At 32.6% G+C, this 15,525-nt stretch overlaps 1 protein-coding gene across 3 annotated transcripts; it reads left to right on the top strand.

The window, feature by feature from the left end:
* Positions 1 to 4,981: 4,981 nt before the first annotated feature.
* LOC110663517 (probable galacturonosyltransferase 15) lies at positions 4,982 to 11,718 on the top strand. Of its 3 annotated transcripts, none has more exons than XM_021822854.2 (7): positions 4,982 to 5,195; positions 5,333 to 5,679; positions 5,950 to 5,993; positions 7,122 to 7,280; positions 9,586 to 10,167; positions 10,275 to 10,577; positions 11,067 to 11,718. In XM_021822854.2, the coding sequence occupies exons 2-7, from the start codon at positions 5,463 to 5,465 to the stop codon at positions 11,349 to 11,351; spliced, it is 1,590 nt and encodes a 529-aa protein (XP_021678546.2). In that variant the 5' UTR covers positions 4,982 to 5,195; positions 5,333 to 5,462; the 3' UTR covers positions 11,352 to 11,718. The 3 variants fall into 3 exon arrangements, with proteins under 3 accessions (XP_021678546.2, XP_021678545.2, XP_057993695.1); XM_021822853.2 differs by having other exon boundaries at positions 4,983 to 5,195; positions 7,119 to 7,280; XM_058137712.1 differs by having other exon boundaries at positions 4,983 to 5,195; positions 5,310 to 5,679; positions 7,119 to 7,280.
* Positions 11,719 to 15,525: the final 3,807 nt, after the last annotated feature.

Here is a 15,525-nt window from a genome sequence, read left to right as displayed (position 1 = left end):
CATACATTCTTCTTTTTTTAAGCAACGAAAATTTTATTAATGAAAATGGAGATAGGTCCATATATATATACGTGTGTGTGTGTGTATTGATATATACTGTTGATGGGGCACTCACATGCATATTCCATGTAGGCAATAATTTTCTAAGCTTACACAGATAGATTTCTTCATAATATCCCTAAGTGGGTCTTTTCATACTGCCACAATAAGTACAATTCAATAGCTAGCTAAGGATATAACCAGGATAAATTAATGAACAGAGAGAGCCAGTGTAATAAATATTATAGGTAGACCATATTGCAGAGAGTGTATCTTTATGAATTCATGAGAATTGAATGTTCGATCTATAGGCCAACCCAGTAAGTAGTAAATGCAGACAGGCACAACACACACACACACACACACACATATATATATATTCAATGCTTTACCTATCCATGCTTCGTTTCTCAGATGCTCTTCACTTCAGCTCATCACCTCTGAAAGATCACCAGAGAGCCATAGTCGTCTATAGGTCATATCAACACAACTTCCAGGAAACACTTAGGCCAATTAGGTTTACAACACTGCAGGAAACCACCTTTCCTTTTTCCTGCCTCTGTTGAAATTTCCAGTACCTTGACTTATCTCTAAGAAACTTAAAATCCTGTTTTTCCTCTATTGACAATCATCAAATGCTAAGGCTTTGTCACACCATCTCTATCTCTAACCTATAGAGACGGATGAGACTATATCTTGAATATTCTTAGTTAAATTAGTATCATTTTCAGTTAACTATGATAAAAATGTCATATAGATGTTCAAGTCCCCATTCCAACAGATTTATTTTTTTATTAGCAATATTATAAAAAATTTGTCAATTTCCCGAATCTCATCTGTTTTTGCAAGTTGAGGACGGGTATAACAGATTTATTTTGTTGGAATATAATTACTGTACACTGGTTGCAGTTGTGAGAGTTCAATATTTCATACGAAGTTTGTGACAAGAATAGCATTAAATAAACATTTGTATGTTTTGGTGGCCATACATTTAAATTCCCACATTTACAAATTTAAAATGTCTTACATTTCAACAGAAGAAAACAACCCTCCTCCTTTAAAGCCATTAAGTTACAGCATGCAAGAACAAGAACAAACCCAGCCAATTATCTAGTTCACTGGCAAAGTAATAACAATTAATACCCATATACAACCAAAACCCACGAATAATTATTGCATGTCCAACACAAATTTCAACTTCAAACATGGTATTGGAGGATAACTGCAACATTTTTTTTTTTTTTTAATATTGCTGCACCTCTAATTACGTTCGACGATGCTGTGCAAATTCACTTAATTTAGCTTCATAAAAATTATGATGTTTCGAATTGAAATTTTAATTAGGACTTTTAATAAAAAAAAAAAAAGAAAAATTAGATTTTTTTTTTTCAAAATTTATTCTATTATAAATTTAAAACATAAATATATAAATATATTAAAAAAAAAAAGCTTTGTGAAAGCTTATACAAGGGAGAAAACTTAGCGAAGAACTTATATAAAGAAGAATTTCTCTTTTGCACAGTTGCAATATTCGTTTTCCAAATGTATATGAATATAAATCATATCATATAAATTTACATATTCTATTATATATTATCTGCTTATAATATAATTAATTGTCTTTCAATTAATAAGAAGTGGCTCTGATTTTAAAATTTACACTAAATGTAAGATTATCTTTATTTCACGAAAAATAACTTATACATTAAAAATATTTTTCAAGAAAAATATTTTTTATTCTGTTATTTGATTGTAATAGTAAATTAATATAATATATTTATATCATGTTTATATATAAGTATTTTTATATTTTAATAAAATTATCAAAATTTTAAAAATGAAAAATAATTTTTCTTTTTAAGACGGAGTAGTCATTTTTCTTCTTAAAAATGATTTAGTTTTTCTTTAATAACAAAATATTTTCTATTGATTCATTTTTTTTAGTATCCTAAATACTAGAAAATGTAAAAAATATTTTTTGTGAAACAAACGGAAACTTAATATATATATATATATATATATATATATATATATATATATATATATATATATATAATTATCTATCTAATTAGAAGCATTTTAATATAATAAAAAATTATTATCACCACATAATAATTAAGCAATTTATTCAAATATTATCATTTAAATTAAAAATATCATATAGAGTGACATGGGTCCAAAAATTACATAGCACTCTCACAATTTTTTAATTAGGAGGGTAAATTAAAATATCTTGGTATAAATAATATAATTTATTAAAAAATATGCAATAAATGTTTATGAGTAGAAAATATTATTATGTTGCACAAACATGCATGGATAGGGTTTTTCTTAATAATTTACAAAAGTAAATATTAGTTTGGGCAGTTTTACTCTCAAAAATTACATGTGAAATATTTAAAATAATTCAATAAAAATAAATAAATCTATGCAAAACGGAAGCTGATGTCTTCAAAGTGCAGATGTCTTTAGCCACAAGGGCGTGATTTTAGCATTATTGATAAAATAGAGGACCCCAAGGTGACACTGTCCAAGCTTTGAAGACTACCACCTCACATGCCTCATTCAATCACCATTTGTACATTAATTGCAGCCTGCCCTGCTGCTTTGTTTTTTTTAACTATGCTTCCCTTAAGAAACCCCATTGCCAATGCCTTAGCAAGTGCCACACAACACTTACACTATTGTTATTAAAAAATCTAGCATGACAATTAAGGTCTGTCTCTATCCTTCAATTTATCTCTAAATTTCAAATCAATTGGATTAAATCTTCAATTAATTAGCTTATAAAAAAATATCTTCAGTTAATTAATGTGCATCATTTAACTTCAATCCCTTAGATAATTGTGTAGTCATGTCAATCAAATCAATCCAAATACATTGGTTTAATTTAATTTTTTATATTTTTTTTTAAATTTTTTTAATAATTAAATAATATTATTTTTATAAAAAGTTTTAATAATTAATTAAAATATTTCTATAATATTATTAAAATATAAAAAATAATAAAAAAATATAAATATATCAAGAATAATAATAAATAAGATTAAAATTTAAAATAATAATTAATATTTTTTTTTAATTTTTTAAATTAACTAATAAAGTGGGATAAAACAATATTATATTTAGAGAGTATGTATTAAACACATAATAATTTGCTGATATATGTTGGATTTTTTTTATTTGCAATGCATTTTATATAATATTTCAACATTAACTTTTATCTAAAAGAAGTTTATTATAATACGAGCTCTGTAAATTAAGATTAGACGTGATAATGAGGCAAGGTGAGGATAATGAGGCAAGGTGAGACCCATTTTTACATAATCTCTATTTCATTAGACATCGAGACGAAGACAGCATGAGAAAAAAAAGGAAACGGTAGGCAAGAGCAGGGACAAAGTGGATATATATGGAATTTTTCTTTTTAAATTTTATAAATTATTAAAAATATTATTTTAAACATATTAGCATACTTTAATATTTAGACAAAATAATATTAGGTATAAACTTTACATTTTAAAAAGTAAAAAAAAAAAATATATATATATATATATATATATATATATATGACAAAATCTGATTAATAATTTGATTTGTAGAAATAATTTATAAATGTATTTCTAAGATGAGTAATACTAATTTTTTTTTTTTACATAATTATTCAGTGTTTGAAATTAATAAATTGATGAATAGTTATATGTAATAAGAAGTTTGGCAAAATTATATAAAAAATTCATTTTTTTTTACAGAATTTGTGTTCTATGTTTTTATTTTAACCATGTAAATTCAATTAAAATTTTAATTATAATATGAATAAATTTTAATTTAATAATATTAGAACTGTTTTCATAACTGTAAAATTTAAAATTAAAATTTTAATAGAAGTTAATTGTATAAAATAAATTATAATTTTATTTAAATTATTTAAAATTAAAATATTTTATTTCTTTATTAATATTTTCTTGTCTCTATCCTCACTCCCCCTTCATTGCCTTCCCTTTCTTTGCCTTCAGCCACTGTCCCCCTCCTCTCCCCACTTTCCTCCATGAGCTGCATACTCCTCACGTATCCATTAGTAACAGTAGTAGAAGCACAAGATTCATTATCAACAACCATAGCAAGATACCAACAATACCTCCAAATCCAAACTGCCCAACTCGACCCTCAGTTCGATATTATTAGCCAATCTCATCTCTTGCCAGAGGCAGCTCTTAGTTTTACATTGTTTCCGAGTACAAGCTCATTATTTCCGAGAAGTCGAAAGGCTTAGAACAGCTGCTGATTCAGAAAATGTTGTTCACCAAGCGAGAAGCCTCTTCATATGGGATGGAAGGTGTGGCCGATCTAAATGAGTTGAAGAGATGAACGGCAGTTATTTTTTTTCTCATCTCCCTCCAATTAATATTCATCATAGGGTGAAAAAACCACGCCTAAGCCATTTTATGGAAGGTTATGTGAACCTACAGGCAGCTCTATTGCGGAAATTAACTTCATTATGTTCTTAGACAATTATGCACAAGTGACGACAAGTCGACAATGGTCACGAGAGAGGGAGAGAAATTAAATTAAGTTTAAATTAATTAAATTTATAATTAATTTTAAATTTAAATTATCAAAATTTAATAATAAAATATAAATTAATGTAAAAATTTAAAATTTTGGTGTGATTAAGCCAAAGACTGCTACTGTAGGGTACGATAAACAATATTTGACTAATAAGATAATTAATTTAATTATAGAAGCTTAGAAGAAATGAAAGAAAAAAAAGAGAAGCCTATCTGTCGGTGTAAACCTTGAAAAGGACAAACATGTAATTTAATGCAAAATCCATGGGCAAGAACGTAAGACCGAAACGATCTCTCACTCCCACAGAGAGCATTATAATATTGCAATCTATTATTTTCCCGCGGCTATGAACGCGGCATTCATGTTGGCTTTTCGCACCCATTAATTCTCTCACTAATTTTTTTTTTTTTAATTTCTAAAAAAAAATTACTACAAAAGAAAAACTATAAGAAGGGGAAAAAGAACACAAGGCGTTTTTGTTTCTTTTGTCAAGTAGCCGATACAGAAGGCTCATCCCATTGAGTCTCTTAAAAGCGATTTTGTACTCACTCACTCAACTCCACAGAGATCAAACTCGTGACCAAAAGGTAAAATTTCTCATCTCATCCCTCTTTCTCTTTCCCTCAATCAGAAAAATGGCATTATTCTTCTTCTTCTCCTTCTTCTTCTTGCATTTTATATGATTTGTTCTCACCGTTCAGTGGAAATGGTCTGTGTGTGTCAGTGGTGCTGAAGAAGCTAGATCTCTTTGTATCCACGCAGCAGCGTAGAGTGAGAAGCGGAAAGGGATTGGAATTTGACATGGAATTAGAGAGAAAGGGCGATAAAGCTCAGGAAACTGCCAGGAAATCATTATGAAGTTTTATATTTCGACAGCGGGGATTAAGAGAGTGACGATATCGAACTCCGGCAGCAGCGGGGGAAAGGGATCTAAGGTGGCTGCGTGTCGGAGGCTTTCTAGCCGGACAGTGCTGCCGGTGGTGCTGCTGCTTGGGATCCTTTTGCCCTTCCTTTTTGTTAGAATTGCGTTTTTGGTCCTCGAATCTGCCACTGCTTGCAGTCCCACCTTTGGTAATCAACTAATTAATTACTGATTTTTCCTTTTTTTAGGACAAAAAAAATTAAAAGTTTTTTTTTTATTTAAATTAAAATTTTATTCTTGCTGTGGAATACTTATTTATTTGTATATATATATTTTCAATAGAGTGGTGGAAAGTATACAACAAATTGTCTAATTTTAGTTAAATTTCAAAGCACTTGGTTCTCGATTTCTATGGCTGCCTGCTCCTTTCACTATCAACTTCATTTTTCTTTTAATTTTATTTTTACTCGTTTCTGCAGACTGTACGGGATGGAGGTTTTTCGGCGGGAGGGACACATCTCTGGTAAGTAATTTTGTTTAATGACGAATTTACCCTTGAGATTACTGCTGCCCTTACCGTCACGGTACGCTTTTTCAATTAGAATAGAATGGTAATTGGAAATGTGCGATCGACTGCCACGTGGACTTCCTAAAATAATAATAATAATAATTTATATCTTTTGGTCAAACGCTCGTGTTTGCCGACCTTGTTTTCCAAAATTTTCAACGCTGTGATGGAAATGATTCTAATTTTTCAAATTTAAATTTTAATTTTTAAACAAAATTTATCAACTAATTTTGGTTTGAGGATTTTCTCTTCCTGCTCAAATTTTCTACTTGAAAATGATTTAGTTATTTCATTATTTAAAACAATTAGCATGGATCAAAGATAAATTATTATTTTTAAACTTTTATAATGTTAATAAAAATGAATAATTTAATTTTTAAAGAAAGAGCTTGATACGATTATGATTATATTATCTCAACACCTAAATATAATCTGTCTAATACCGATAAGTGTTCTTAAATATAATCTCTCTAATATCAATAAATGTTGATTACAGTGATAAATCTTATCACGCTAAAATTTAAATTTAATTATTAAAAAAGTTATCATTGAGAGAAACAGTTATCTGAATTCGTAAAACGGATATAAAAAGTATCTTAGTAATATATATATCCTCTTCAATTAATAGTTGTAGTTTTCATTAGTCATCTTCATTCTTAAATGAGCGATGTAAGAGGGAGAAATTAAGTAGTGGCATTCTTGTGAAACTAAGACCTGGTGATGGCATTTTAGTCCTAAGGCCAGAAAGAATGAAAGTTGCAATAAAACTCATTTTGGGGAGTGTCGGTATTTGCAGTTGCTTTCAAATCCACGTGGCCAGTTGTCCTGCAATCATGATATTCTCCTCCACTAGAACTTTATTAATTCACAACGCATTATAAGAAAAGAAATTTAATTATTGGTGGGGGAACTTTTCTATTTACCAATATTCTCGTAGCTCCTTCCAATATTATTTATGTCAGCACACGTCAACACACGTCAACACGGTTTAGTTAGCTCAGCGGTTCTGAGGAACTGTGATTGATCAATATCAGATTTTTGTAATGTTCTTACTGTGCTCATGCATGTACAAATGTGAAGAAGCTGAGAGAAGAGCTGACAAGAGCATTGTTGGAGGCAAAGGAGGGTGGCATATATGATAATGGAATGGACGATTCAACAGAATCATTCAACGACCTTGTGAAGGAAATGACGTCTAAACGACCAGACATTAAGGCTTTTGCTCTCAAGACCAAGGCCATGGTACGTCAGCCAAGTACCGTGGCATTTCCTGTTTGTCTCTGCTTCTAATACCATTTACTTTCACTGGTCGTTTTCCTTTTCCTGTGTTCTGTTTGTTTACTATAGCTTTTGGCAATTACTACTCATTGTCGTATCTTGGTATTTGTGGGTATAATTTTTTTATGCAATCCGACAGTTGAATTGGTATAAGTCTAACAAATCTCTGCCAACACATTTCAGTTCAAAATAGTTTGATGATTGCTTTATTTATATTATTATTGTTATTATGTGACAATATATTATTATCGTCATATATTTACTCAATGCTTCGGTGACAGCTAATTGTTATCAAATTGTTGTTTACTACCCAATTGTAATACTCTAATATTGTTACCTGCAGTCCCGCTATTTCTCACTCGGTGGGATTTACCTGCCAGGGAGGATAGTGGAGGGATGATTTATGCTAGACCCTATAAGGAAAATATGATCAAATCTCAGCAAATCGTACCATTGTTAATGTATTAAATTGTTGCAAAAGGATTTTTGTTGCATTGTGAGAGAATTTTTGCTTAATGTGTCACAAGTACTTCCAAACTACTTGTCTGTTATAATAAGGTCCTTTCCATTTGATTTTGACTTATTGCCAACCACCTACAGCCGTGAACTACATTCAAAATTTATTCTAGCAAGATGATTTTATTTTTAATTTTTTAATAAAGGTCTTGGTTTTTATATTCATGTAGGAGTTGTGCTAGAAAATATAAAGATGCATGGCTGGAAATTGTTAAACTATCATTATCCATGCTATTTTTTTGCTTGAAAGTTTGTTTTTTGTGAATAAGTTAATTTGCATCTCTTGTTACAATCCTAATCTTAAAGTTACTTGGGCATCTTTTGGATGACTTGTTGCATTCCTAATTTGATGCTTTTCTTAAGTCAAGTCAGGACCACTGGGTTTGGACATAAGAAACTAGTCAGTTTGGTTGCATTATTATGGTCTTAAATTTTTCTCTTCTTATTTAAAATTAACATTGTAGTTCATCATGAAATAAAGCTGACTTGAAAGATTTTTCACACAAGGTTAATGGAAGATGTTTAGATAGATGTTACATATTTTTATCTGATCAGTATCTGTAATCAACATTAGAATTTGAGCTTAGCAAAATTAAGTTAAGGTTTAGATGACATCATAAAAAGAAAGGGGATATAAATATTGCAAATTTTCGTTTATAACTAGTTGCCATTGAATATAAGTACAATGGTTCTAGTTTAGAGGAATTAAATCTTATTATATAATTTATTTTAATAAATTTGAAAAAGCATTTGATTAAATTGGGGAAAAGTTGTTAAGTTTAGAATTTCTTTTTTTTTCTTTGTCTCAACCAATATTATATATATATTTTCCATGTTAGCAAGAAAATAATTTAAAACTTTTAATGCTGCATTAGTTTCCATGTCAGAAATGGAATCAACTGTTGGATAAAATTATACCAATTTAGAATTTCATGGACAAAATTGATAAAATTAAAAGAATTGGATTGAATTGAAAATCTGCTCAAAGTTCCGGTTTTTGAGACTATTAGACCTAAATTACTGATTGGCTCTCCTTGTAACTGTCTTCTCACTGATAGACGTCACATCCAATTTCCTCCACTAGTCTTTCATTTTACAGAGTTCTCTATTGCTACATGTTAGATTTGCTAACCTTTCATAAAAAGCAATAATCATATTTCACAATTAGCTTTAATCAGACTCAGAGTCAAATGTGGTATCTGACTGAGCCAGCAACTTCTGGTAATTAGCAGGTCTGAATATTTCGTACTGTTGATTACTTGAGTTCATCTTCATTTTGACAGGCAACATTTTAGTCATAAAAAGTAGAGGTGCCAAACTAAGCATGTACGAAGATCACAGACACCCACCATACACAGTGACATGTAACACCCTACCGTTGAGCCACATTAGCACAATCCTGTATAGGTCATGACGCAAATCACTTTCTATACGGGATTGTGCTAATGTGGCTCAATGCTGGGGTGTTGCGTGTCTCTGTGTATAGTGGCTGTCCGTGATCTTCATACATGCTTAGTTTGGCACCTCTACTTTTATTATGTCTTTAGTTAGCTCTTGACTATTCTTTCCTATGTTAGTGTACTGAATCTTAATTAGAACATTGGACCAGGCAAGTAATATTGTTGGTTAGTAGCCTATTTTTGGCTGTTGAATTTAAATATGTACTAAAGCAGAATTTCTGCATCATTGTTATGTCATCTATTAGTATATCTCCTGCAAGTAGGAGGATCTTATTTTTGTTCAAATATTGCAGCTGTCTAAAATGGAGCGCAAGGTGCAGTTAGCCAGACAGCGTGAGTCAATTTTCTGGCATTTAGCTTCACATGGCATTCCAAAGACCCTACATTGCCTTTGCCTCAAATTGGCTGAGGAATATGCTGTAAATGCCATAGCCCGATCTCGTTTACCCCAACCTGAATATGTGTCTCGCCTGGCAGATCCATCCTTTCATCATGTTGTTCTCATAACTGATAATGTTCTTGCTGCCTCTGTTGTCATCTCTTCTACAGTCCAAAACTCAGTCAGCCCTGAAAAATTGGTGTTTCATGTAATCACTGACAAGAAAACATACACCCCAATGCATGCTTGGTTTGCTATCAATCCTATTAAATCAGCGGTTGTGGAAATTAAGGGATTGCACCAATATGACTGGACAAAGGAAGTAAATATTGGCATTAAAGAGATGTTAGAGATTCATCGTCTTATTTGGAGCCACTACTACACCAATATGAAAGAAGATAACTTTCTACTCGACGAAGAGCGCATGAGAAGTTTGGAGGCTTTAAGTCCCACGTCTCTTTCCCTGTTGAATCATCTCCGAATTTATATTCCTGAGGTATTACTCAAAATTCATTTGATCTTCTGTGATTGGATTGATGATGTTGAATATATGAAGTATTTAATAATGATGGATCTATAATTTGACTTTCATGGGCTGCACAGCTGTTTCCAGATCTCAACAAGATAGTTTTCTTGGATGATGATGTAGTAGTGCAACATGACATATCATCTTTGTGGGAATTGGATCTCAACAAGAAAGTTGTTGGTGCTGTTGTTGACTCATGGTGCGGTGAAAACTGCTGCCCAGGACGAAGATATAAAGATTTTTTGAATTTTTCTCACCCAATAATTTCATCTAATTTTGATCCTGAACGTTGTGCCTGGCTTTATGGCATGAATGTCTTTGATCTTAACACTTGGAGGAGAGCCAATGTCACAACAAATTACCATAAATGGTTGAAACATGTAAGTAAGCTCTTTTCTGTTGAAATGCTGCCAGTTGAGCACACGTGCGCACACACACTGGCTTTACAAAAGATGCAATCATTGTTTGTCAACGGAATTGATACTTTGGAGGAAGCTTGGTTGTGCTGTTGGAAACATTTATATTTGATGACCCAATTTCAGCAAGTATTTTCGTGGTGCAATTGTAGACTACCTAATCAATTTAATTATGTCTTAATCCCAATCTTGTTGGAGTTCGCTATACGAACCATGTTTTGTATTATATTTGATTCGGGGCTATGCTTGAACATCCCATGCTGTATCTGTTTGGCTCCTTATCACAAAGAGTGTTAATGTTTTACAATGGCTATCGCCTAGCTACCTTCCACCTTAATCTGCGAGAGCCTATGTAGTCATTCACAGGAGAGTTTCATGTGTTCATAATTATCCTTTATTATGAATGTATTTTTTTTTCCTTCTCTGCCTTAATGTCAATTATCTTGTTTGCAGAGTCTAAAATCTGGACTGGAATTATGGCAACCAGGGGTGTTTCCACCGGCATTACTTGCTTTTGATGGTCAAGTGCACCCTATTGATCCCACATGGCATCTGGCTGGTCTAGGCTATAGACCTCCCGAAGGTCGCAGAGAGATGCTGGAAGCTGCTGCTGTTTTACATTTTAGTGGCCCTGCAAAGCCCTGGCTAGAGATAGGGCTCCCAGAGGTACAAAACTTATGGAATAGACATGTAAATCTTTCAAACAAGATTATTAGGAAATGTAGAATTAGCGGGTGAGGAGGACGAAGTTCTCTCACTCTCACATATTCTTCTTGAAATCAAACCAATGACATAGTATGACCAGAGGGAAGAAGGTTTTGCCTTCAGTCTCTGCTCACACTGAGCTCTCCACAATATGATATTTGGTTATTTCTTGTCCATAATACAAAATAGTTGAAGGTATGATGCAGTACACAATAGGACAGGATCTTCGATCTCGAAGAGATGTAGCTTTGTTAACAAATATTTGTATATTAAGTTTAGCTGAGAAATTGAAATTAGTTAAAACAATTGCAGATTTTATTATTATTATTATTTTGTGTAATAATGTGCAAATATTAGCCACTGTGACAGGTAAAAATAGTGTTATGCTTCTCTTATGAGATGGCTTAGCTCTTGTTTTCCTTTCTGATTCATTTAGCTTCGATTATTACTCCAACTCAGAGAGATTGTAATAAGCTCATTGGTAGGTAACTCTGTTCCTGTTTGTGGAAGATACCTATCTTGCACTTGGAGATCCTTACAGCATAAAAAAACAATAGTTAGTTACATTAATAATTAAGTAGAAATTCTGTTTTGGTAGTTCAAAACTCGGGTCCACTTTGGCCGAACCGTTTTGAGCCGACGAACCAAATCTGAAAATTTCACTTGTAGTTGTTGGTTGATTTTAGTTGACTTCGGGCGGTGTTGAGACTGAATTCTTTCATCCGGTCGAAGACCGACTGCAAAGGACCAAACATCTTCAAAAGCGATCTAGGGCACAAAATAAAATGTGAAGTTAGTGGTGGATTTGGATTTTTTTTTTTTAACATAAAAATAATTTTGTATATTAAAAATAAAATTTTTAAATTGATTTATTAAGTCTTCAACATCTAAAAATTTAATAGAATGAAATCAAGTCAATTTAATCAACAACGTTTTCAAGTGTAAGAAAGAGGAAAAAAAATTGTTATTTAAATAAGTAATACAAATTAAGTAAGTTTGTTTTTAATACTCACTCAACTAAGTCTTTATCCCAAAAATTTGGGGTCGGCTATATGGATTTGTTTTCTCCATTCTAAATTATTTTGAGTTAAATTCTCAGAAATGTATAATACTTTTAGGTCATGTTGTATTACTTTCCTCCAAATCAATTTAGGTTTACTCCTTTTTTTTCTTTCTATCTTCTAACCTAATTTGCTTTCTTGTCTAACTGGAGCCTCCGTATGTCTACGTTTCATATGATCAAACCACCTCAATCTCTATTCTCTCAACTTATCTTCAATTGGCACCACTCCTACCTTTTCTCTAATACTCTCATTACGGATTTTATCTAGTTTAGCATGGCCACTTATCCACCTTAACATTTTCATCTCTGCAACTCTTATCTTAGACGTATATGACTCTTTCAGTGCCCAACACTCACTACCATATAACATAGTCGGTTGTATAGTTGTACGGTAAAATTTTCCTTTCAACTTATTGGGAATCTTGCGATCACATAAAACTCCCATGGCACGTCTCCACTTCAACCATCCGGCTTTAATCCTATGACTAACATCTTCCTCACATCCCCCATCTACTTGAAGGACTGAGCTTAGATATTTAAAGTGATTACTTTGGGACAGTATCACTCCATTCAAACTAACTCCTTCCCTATCACCAGTTTGGCCTTCACTGAACTTGCAATGCATGTATTTTGTCTTCGTTCTACTTAACTTAAAACCCTTTGACTCTAGAGTACTTCTTCAAAGCACTAGCTTTCTATTGACTCCTTCTCGTGTCTCATCTATCAGAACAATATCATCCGCAAACATTATGCGCCAAGGAATACTCTTTTGCATATGTTTCGTTAATTCATCTAAAACTAATGTAAAAAGGTAAGGGCTTATGACTGATCCTTGGTGTAATCCAATTGAGATTGGAAAATCTCTTGTGTCCCCTCCCACCGTGCGCACAATAGTAGTTGCTCCTTCGTGTATATCTTTCAACACTTGTATGTACCTAATAGATACCCTCTTTTGTTCTAACACATTCCATAAGACATCTCTTGGAACACTATCATAAGCCTTCTCCAAATCAATAAAAACCATGTGTAGATCTTTCTTCACATTTCTATATTTCTCCATCAAGCTTCTAATGAGAAAGATCACTTCCATAGTTGAACGACCGGGCATGAAACCAAATTGATTGAGAGAGATAGAAGTATCATGACGTAGTCAATGCTCCATAACTCTCTCCCACAACTTCAGAGTATGGCTCATGAGTTCAATTCCCCTATAGTTTGAGCAACTCTGTATGTCTCCCTTATTTTTAAAAAGAGGTACTAAAATACTCCTCCTCCATTCATCAGGCATTTTCTTTGAGTTTAGAATCTTATTAAATAATTTAGTTAACCATGCCACTCCCATATCTCCCAAACACTTCTACACTTCAATTGGTATTTCATCGGGTCTACAGGTTTTACCCACTTTTATTCTCTTAAGTATTTCTTTTATTTCTAAAGATCTAATCCTTCTAGTATAATTCATATTCTTTTCTATTGTTCTATAGTCTATATTTACGCTATTACCATTTTGACTATTATTAAAGAGATCATTAAAATAATTTCTCCATCTTTCTTTAACGTCCTCATCTTTCACCAACATTTTTCCTTCTTTATCATTAATGCACCTAACTTGATTCAGATCTTGACATTTCCTTTCTCTACTCCTTGCTAATCTATAAATATCTTTCTCCCCTTCTTTAGTTCCGAGTTTCTCATATAATTTTTCAAAGGCCTGTGCTCTTGCTTGACTAATTACCTTTTTTGTCTCTTTCTTTGCTATCTTGTACTGTTCATATGCCTCATTATTATCACATTTAGGTAATTTCTTATACCATTCCCTTTTTCTCTTCACTGCCTTTTGTACTTCCTTCCACCACCATCTCTCTTTTGAGGGTGGTCCATGTCCTTTAGACTCTCCAAATACTTTTCTAGTTACTTTTCTAATCTTTGATGTCATCTGTATCCACATATCATTGGCCTCCATATCCAGCTTCCATACTTCGGACTCGAGAAGCTCATTTCTGAACTTCACTTGCTTTACTCCTTTGAACTTCCACCACTTTGTTGGAGCTACACTATTTCTTCTGACCTTATTTGAATTGTTCCTAAACTTGACATTCAAGACCACCAACCGATGTTGACTTATTAAAGCATCTCATGGAATGACCTTGCAATCCTTGCATAGAGCTATTTGTCTTCCTGGTTAAGAGGAAGTTGATTTGGCTTCTATGTTGCCCACTTTTGAAAGTCACTAAATGTGACTCTCTTTTTATAAAGTAGGTATTTGCTAGTATTATGTTGTATGCCATAGCAAAATCCAGGATGCTTTTTTCCTCATCATTTCGATTGCCAAAACTAAAACCTCCATGAACATTCTCATAACCTTGTATATCACTTCCTACATGTCCATTCAAATCTCCACCAATGAAAACATTCTCTTCATTCGGTATGCTTTGCATTAAAACATCCATATCTTCTCAAAACTTTTGTTTACTTTCACTGTCTAGTCCTATTTATGGGGCATAAGCACTAACTACATTTATTGTTTCTCCTTCTAGTACTAGCTTTACTAGTATAATTATATCTCCTACTCTTTTCACAACTATTACTGCGTCTTTCAATGTCCTGTCTATGATTATGGCCACTCCGTTCTTGTTTCTCTCCTTTCCGGTAAACCACAGTTTATACCCTGAATTACCTACTTCCTTACTTTTCTCTCCTACCCATTTAGTCTCCTGAATGCAAGCAATATTCACTATTCTCCTTTCCAAGGTATCCATAAGCTTCATTAATTTTCCTGTAAGTGATCCAACATTCCAAGTACCAACCCTGATCCTCCTCCTATCCTGTTTCTTCCTAATTGGTCTCCTTCTATGATATCTTTTATTATTTTCTGTGTCTATCTTGTGTTCTGTTCCACTATCTGTTCTACTATCTGTTCTATGGACTAACTTCTTTACCCACACCCATCCATGATGTGGGAACCCTTGCTCACTTAACACCACACCTGGGCACCGGCATGGCGCGTCGCTTTCGGTGAAGGCCCTAAACCCTTGCATATTTCTTACTGCACCTGGGTACCGATATAGCGCGTCGTAAGTAGAGGACGCTCCAACGTTTATATCATTTGAATCTATATCATAAGGTGTAACGAAATTTTTACGC

Source organism: Hevea brasiliensis, chromosome 16, assembly GCF_030052815.1.
Source record: "Hevea brasiliensis isolate MT/VB/25A 57/8 chromosome 16, ASM3005281v1, whole genome shotgun sequence".
Lineage (NCBI taxonomy): Eukaryota > Viridiplantae > Streptophyta > Magnoliopsida > Malpighiales > Euphorbiaceae > Hevea > Hevea brasiliensis.
Note: the sequence above shows the minus strand (reverse complement) of the source record. Positions and strands in the feature narration are given on the sequence as shown.